Source organism: Astatotilapia calliptera, chromosome 6 (genome assembly GCF_964374335.1).
Source record: "Astatotilapia calliptera chromosome 6, fAstCal68.1, whole genome shotgun sequence".
NCBI classification, from domain to species: domain Eukaryota; kingdom Metazoa; phylum Chordata; class Actinopteri; order Cichliformes; family Cichlidae; genus Astatotilapia; species Astatotilapia calliptera.
The window spans coordinates 41773521-41780502 of record NC_137427.1 but is presented as its reverse complement, the minus strand read 5'-3'; the positions used below and the strand labels follow the sequence as shown (position 1 = coordinate 41780502).

General features: G+C 39.9%; 1 protein-coding gene across 1 annotated transcript; it reads right to left on the bottom strand.

Annotated features, from left to right (window-relative positions):
• Positions 1-211: 211 nt before the first annotated feature.
• Positions 212-6637, bottom strand: LOC113016469 (uncharacterized). Its single transcript, XM_080303275.1, has 7 exons — positions 6482-6637; positions 3949-4538; positions 3475-3654; positions 2966-3106; positions 2644-2698; positions 2330-2483; positions 212-1240 (listed from the first exon to the last, which is right to left on the bottom strand). Exons 2-7 carry the CDS (start codon positions 4384-4386, stop codon positions 1093-1095), a joined length of 1116 nt encoding a protein of 371 aa, XP_080159401.1. The 5' UTR covers positions 4387-4538; positions 6482-6637; the 3' UTR covers positions 212-1092.
• Positions 6638-6982: the final 345 nt, after the last annotated feature.

Below are 6982 nucleotides of genomic sequence, written 5' to 3'. Positions count from 1 at the left end.
ACAGACAATTCCGTAAACCCTATAACAGATATTTCCGTAGATTTACCTGACTTTTTCTTTACCATTTACGGACAGTTCCATCAAACCTAAAATGGAATATTTCGTATTATTTAAGTACTCAATCCATACCATTTACGGACACTTCAGTCATCCTAAAATGTTTAATTCTGTACCATTCTCTATACCGTTTACCATCAATAAAGCACAAATGTAGAATCACAGCAATTATTTATTTCCTTTAACAGCTGCCAGTGCTTTAAAGTGATTTCACTTTTTGTGGTGAATGATTTGCAATATTTACACTACAACCATTAAAACATTCAGAACATCACCTTCACATTCAGAGAAATTTTACATACATAAACCAGCTGTTTTCTCAAAGAAGTACAGCCATGTCCTTTAACAGGGAGATGCCAAATCTAGCAACTTTTTAGCATCCACAGGCTGACAGGCATTAATAACAAATTGATTTGTTAAAGACAATGACAAAATAAGACAATAAAACTGCCAGCATTGCTGTTGCTGTCTCACCTGTCAGTGCAAAATGAGGAGCCCCCTCCAGGAGGATGCAGAAACCTACACCTCCAACTCCACATATCACACCGACAGGCAGAGCTCTGCAACCAGTGGCTGACCTTTCTACAAAAAACAAATAGAACATTAGAAGTATTACATTATACAACTTTTCTATAAAACATCAGTGCAGCAATAACAACCATGACCTTAGAAGGATGACTGTGCAACATGCCATAAAGAGATTTTTAAAACTCTTAAAACAACTTAAAACTAAAAAAAAATTAAAACTTACACCTCCAACTCCACAATGACAGGAAAAGCTTAACTGGAATGACAAATATCGCCCACCTTCCCTCCCCCTTAACATGGGGGATTTGAAACTGCAGCATGTGTGTTGTGGGCATCTAGTTAAAACATCTGAACTCACCTAATACTGTAAAAATCTGTATTTCTACTCCCAAGCCCCATGCTTTTGGATTCGCCTTTGTGTGTGTGTGTGTGTGTGTGTGTGTGTGTGTGTGTGTGTGTGTGTGTACATTCAGTCCAAAAAGGTATTTTCTGAGCTCTGAGAACAGCTCAAATGGCCCATTCAGATTCCTTCTGCTTGCATTCAAATTCCTTCAGCTGAGAAACCAGCTTGCACACCTGTGGAGGAATGAAGTGCCGTTTCTTCCCCTTCTTCTCTGCCTTGGAGCCTCGCTCAGGATTGACCCCAAAGAAAACTCTGAGGGAAAAAAAAACCAATAGTGATATGCAGACAAAGTTTGCACATGTAGTGTGGCTTGACAGGAGTGGAGCAGTTCAATAAAATCCTACATTTGTTTTCTTCAATATGCCCCTATGTGTGAACCTCTCTATCATTCTAGTTGACCATCTGTCTAGAACCCAATGTTGTTGTGGTGCTGGTGCCAGTGGCTAAGCTCTCTTCCTTTGTCTTTTCAAGACACATGCATTCACACTGTGCATATACAGAAATGTTTGCAAGGGTGAGAAGTCTGCTTATCACCAACACATGACAGCATGCATCCTCAATGTGTATGCAGGGATATTATAAATGCACAGAACACAGAAGGGGATAGAAAACACAGTTGACATTGTCCTATCAAAAGGTGTAACAGCACATTTGAACACGGACTGTCCTGGGGGTTATTCAAACATGGAGTGGAGAAACTGTGACATTCAGTGCACGTTACACATCAGTACAAGTATTAACATTTGGGCATGAATCCACTATGTAGTATTTTTTAAATTAATATGTTTAGTCTTTCCTTCGGGGGGGGGGGGGGGGTCCCTGGAACAACATATTTTGAGTTTGGGGTTTGCAGCCAAATAAATTTCAGTTTGTGTGTCTTTGACATGAAAAGGTTTGACCACCACTGACATAACCTGGTCTCAGGTGCTAATGGTTTTAAAGAGATAGCTCAAACGAATTTTGTGTCAACAAACCATTCTGAGAAAAATATGTTTTTGCTCCATTTCCCAACTGGAATCATGTTATATTTGTTTTGTTATTGATTGACTTAGGACACTATTTAAAGCAAAAAGCATGTTACCTGCCCTTTAAAAAGATATGACACATTTATTCCAACAATAGTCTTCAACAGGGAGCTACAAAATCTCTGAACAAATCCATATTCAGGGGGATCATAAGCCAATAACAGCTGATCTAAAAGCTCACAGCATGTGACGACACATTTTGAGCTTGTACATCTCAGACAAACGGGTTTAGTGTAGATTGACAAAAAGCAGGTCAGGTGCAGAAAGGCACGGCAAAGTCACATTTACAAAGTATTTCCAAACAATGAGTGCTTACCTTTGCATGAATTCGAGAGTAAAAGCCATCTCCGGTGGGTATTGGACGTTCCAGACATAAAACATGGAGAAGACGTAGCTCAAGGCCACAATGGGAGAGGTGATGTGGTCATTGACAAGTAACCCATCAACAGCAATCTTGAATTGCTGGTCACCTTAAACACAGATAAAAACCATGTACCATTTACAAAAAAAAAAAAAATCCTATATTTTAAGGCAAGCAAAACATTTCTTTAATAAATATGACACAACAACAGCTTATAACAACAGCTAACAACAGCTTGCTGGGATACAAAAAAAGATTTAACTACAAACCTCTGATTAGGATGCATGGGGTCACTGGGAGTTCGACTTCAGGATCTGCAGAGATCTGTTTTGGTGACAGACATGATACATGAATTAATGTTTCCAGTACACACAAACCTGCTGGCAACTTGACTATCTGCTAGTGTCTTCATCAGACAGAGGTAGCCATTATGCAAAAACATTAATGTAAATAGTTTATAGATAGAGAGTTTATAGAGAATATCAGCAGCACAATTAGGGGAATCTATACTTCCTACTGTGGTTGGTTACTTGGTTCACCACTGGATGCAAATAATTATCTTGCACACAGTTTAAAATCTACAACATCTACCTCTTTTTTGTGGAAGAGTTTATAAGAGTCTTCCTTGAAGTATTTTGAAATGCCACAGATGAGCTGTATTGGACCTTCGCCCATCTTCATCCCTTTGGAGTCAAGGAAGTCATTGATCCCCTTTTCTTTTTTGGAAAGTTCCTGTTCAAGGTTCAAGGTGTTAATTTTGTACAAGTACATAAGACTAACACTCATTTTCGTTTGGAGCTATGGAGAGAATTTTGAAAAAAATAAAAATAAAAATGAATTATTTCATTTTCATTTGCAACCTGTTCTGTTTTGATCTCAAATGTCCTGCTTTTTTGGTTGTCACTTCCTGATTTTTGGTCTCAAATCTATTCCATTTGATTGTTCATCCAAGTTATTCTATTTGATTGGTTGCCAGTTTATCTTTTTTGGTCTCAACTCTCTTTTTGGTTGCAAATCTTTTTCTGATTGATTAATAAAGACAAAATTCTCTCCATATGGAGCAGCACAGCACAATCATAATAATAACAATAACAACACACCTGTGCCAGCTTGTTTTGTACAGAGAAGCCAAGGAGTTTAGATGCATGATCAAACAGGTGAGGAACTTCAAACAGGAACGGCCACTCGTCCTTTACAACGGCAATAGTGGTATCATCATCGTTGAGGATTTCACGCTGAATGGGATATGTTTCAGTCATCAATTTTCGAACAGATGACTCCTAAAGATATGAGGCAGTTAGACAAACAGTCGAACAGTTAGTCAAACTAACCAATTAAAATAATAAAACAGGGTATCAATTTCAATTGACTATGGGCATAGTGATCTACAGACGATCTACAATTTCACAATGTGTCCTAAATTGTACTTGGACCCAGACCTTATCGCATTACTCCTGCTATATACTATTGCTGTGTGAATGGTTGTATGTCTAGATGGTGGACTGTAGGAACCGAATTGCCCTTCGAGGATTAATAAAGCTTTCTGTATCTGTAATGGATGATTGCAGACCCACCTGAAGATCCTGGGTTTGAAAGGCACGTTTCAACTCATCTCGTTTAGACAGCAGGTCTTCTCTACACACGGCCCCCTCAATGATTGGATCCCACGCCACACATCCATACAGATCTGAATTCCTGGGCCTTTTCTTTGTTGAATTTTCACCCCCTGCTTGCCTCTTCAGTGAGCTTTGTGGCCTCTTCATATTTTCAATTCTGTGTTCCAGCTGACGAAAGAGAGTTTCAGAACCATCTTTTGCAAAAGGTTTGTTTCCAAACGGCTCTGTCAGCTTGAAGGAGGCAGGATATTGTCCTACAATCATACTGGCGAGTTCCCTCAGCTTTTGTCTACCAGGTCTTCCTGGGTGTTTATGGAGGTAATCTTCAGCGACGATCCGAACCATCTCTCGTCTGTCTTTCCCCATTATGTACTTTTTTTCACGCAACTCATCCATGACTTTTGAGGGACATTTGTGCCATGGTACTGAATATGCGTCTTGGGATGGGGTGTCGGCTGTCTCAGGTGGTGTTGAGGGCAGCTGAAACCTCTGTGGTTCAGGTGTTGATGAGGGGCCAGGCCGGGTGAACTGCGGTGGAGTTTGTGAATCTATGGATGACATGACAAACATCTCCATAAATTAAACACATCACAATTGTTGCAAATCAATTAATACATTGGTCCTCAATGTCCAGTTTGGGTCAACCAGGAATACAAATGGACCTAATTATGAAAACCAATTATAGAGTAATTATTGCCATGTACAGCTGATGGCAACTTTTATTTTTCCCTCGAAGCACAAGTAGGACAGTAGTTTCATTTTTTACAAAAATGCTTGCTATTTGTCCTAACTGCAGTAGTCCTTTTGCGTAGCTCAGTAAGACCAGCATTCAATTTGCATATGTAGTGCCTTTAACCTGCACACTCTCTGTGACAACTGAGTTACTTGAGTTCAAATCAAATTCTCCAACCACTGTCTTTATGTTCTGGTCATAGAGCTCTGGATAGAACCGTGTTGAGTCTGAGACATGAACCTGGGAACGAAACAAGGTACCACAAGACTGATAAGCCTGAAGCAACTGGTGCCGTTCAGCCAGAGACTTGGTTACATTTATGAAGTTCTTACTTGCCCTAATGCACCTTTTAAAATAAGAATGTAATGCCTTGTGCATAGGGCTCTGCTCGTATATACTATTCCCAAGAGATGTTACAGTCTCCCTTGGAACACCATACTGCCCCAGTTCACAGGCTAGTGCATCCACAGTATATTCCTGTTGAATATCACTTATAGTTCTCATTTCATTTGCTATTTCTGTTATTGTGGAGGCTGGAACCAAATATTTTGCCTGTAAACCCAAGTAAAACTGAGCAAGACTCTCTGTGAAGTTGTCTTTCACTTGATCACTGCAGAAATTATCACTTTGTTCTGCATCAATGTTAAAACTTTCAGGTTCTTCAGGTTCTACATGTGATCCTTCACCTTGGAAAGACCGTTCTGTTAGTTCACATATATGAACTGGGGCTATCTTGGTAACATCCCACCCTTTATGGTATCTGGAAATATGCGTTAGGGATGACTTTACATTGAATGTCTTAGAACATCCATCAAAGGGACATGTTACAGTCAAACCCTCATCTATGTGACCACTCAAATGACACTTTAAAGTTTTAAGATCATCATATTCACTGCTGCAAAAATTAAACAAGCACCTTAACTGTACAGACACATTACGGTTCCATGTTTGTGTGCTCCTTCTGTCTACATGAGCTCGTGACATATGCACAGCAAGGCTACTGTATGTGTTAAACTTCCTTCTGCAATCCCTATGGCCACATAAAAAAGATACATTATTATTATTTCTGTGTGTTCGGCAGTGTTTCAAGTAATCAGTCGAAGACCGAGCGTTAAAGCCACAAATGTTACAAGTCAACATTTTTAAGAGATTGAATTTGCCAATTGACGGATAGCCAGAATCAGAACAGAATCAATATGAAAACAATAAATTTATATCAGCACAGTGAAGCACATTCACTTTTCAGGTACCTTCAAATAAGTAATCTGCGTTGGGCTGCATGGGCCACTCTCTTTGGGCTGCAATGTTTTCTGCAATGAAATCTGATTCTACTTAACTATCACCCCTTTTAATTATTACCATGTTCAGTTGCATGCTAACGTAACACAGCGAGCTATAACAATACACACATGTGGCTAATTTACACACACACAAGCGCGCGCATCCAACTTATGGGCTAACGTTAACTTTAGTTGGGCAAACCACGCTTCAAAATAACGCAAAACCCACACATTCAAATGTTACCATGAAACACACACGGCTACCAACTGACTATCGAGACCAAATTTCATGTAAGAGGGAGGGAAAAAATGGTTTTTGACGTACTTACGAAGCGCAGGCGGCTAGCTAATGCTAACGCAGCTAGCAGCAAACGTCCACTCACATACACACCACTACCAACTGCCTATCGAGACCAATTTAATGTACGAGGGGGAACAAGGTGGCACTCCATTCTCATTCTCATTCCACACAACCAACCTGTTTCCAACTTTCCTTGTGACTTGCAGAAATTTAGGTAGGCACTGACCGCACTGAAAGTAATGGCGTCGGAATATTCTGGCTGGGGGAGAAAATTCTGCCTCGCGCAACAGCAAACTTTCCGTATTTCGCAAAACGGAGCGAATCCGTAGCAAATCCACGGTAAAGGGACCCCTAAATTTACGGATTTTTTTAACAGTGCAGTGCAAAACAGGTTTCTGACACAAACAGTCTTTCAAACCACTGAATGCATTCTCTGTCTCTTCAGCCCACTTGAACTTTGTAGGACTAGACTTTCTTGTCATGTCAGTTAATATAACTGTTCTAGAGTTGTCAGAAAATTAGCATTTCCCAAGTGATCAATCAGTTCATCAACCCTTGGCACTGGACAAGGATCGAAAACAGATACTGAATTTAACTTAGAAAAGCTTACACAAAATCTTAGCTTAAAATCATCTTTCTTTGGGACAAGCACAACAGGACTACACCACTCACTGTGTA

Coding starts and splice junctions, on each gene's coding strand:
- LOC113016469 (XM_080303275.1), bottom strand. CDS start 4,386: ATGGATGAGTTGCGTGAAAAAAAGTACATAATGGGGAAAGACAGACGA. Junction 3,655..3,948: donor TTCAAACCCAGGATCTTCAG/GTGGGTCTGCAA, acceptor TCATATCTTTAG/GAGTCATCTGTTCGAAAATT. Junction 3,107..3,474: donor TACAAAACAAGCTGGCACAG/GTGTGTTGTTAT, acceptor AACCTTGAACAG/GAACTTTCCAAAAAAGAAAA.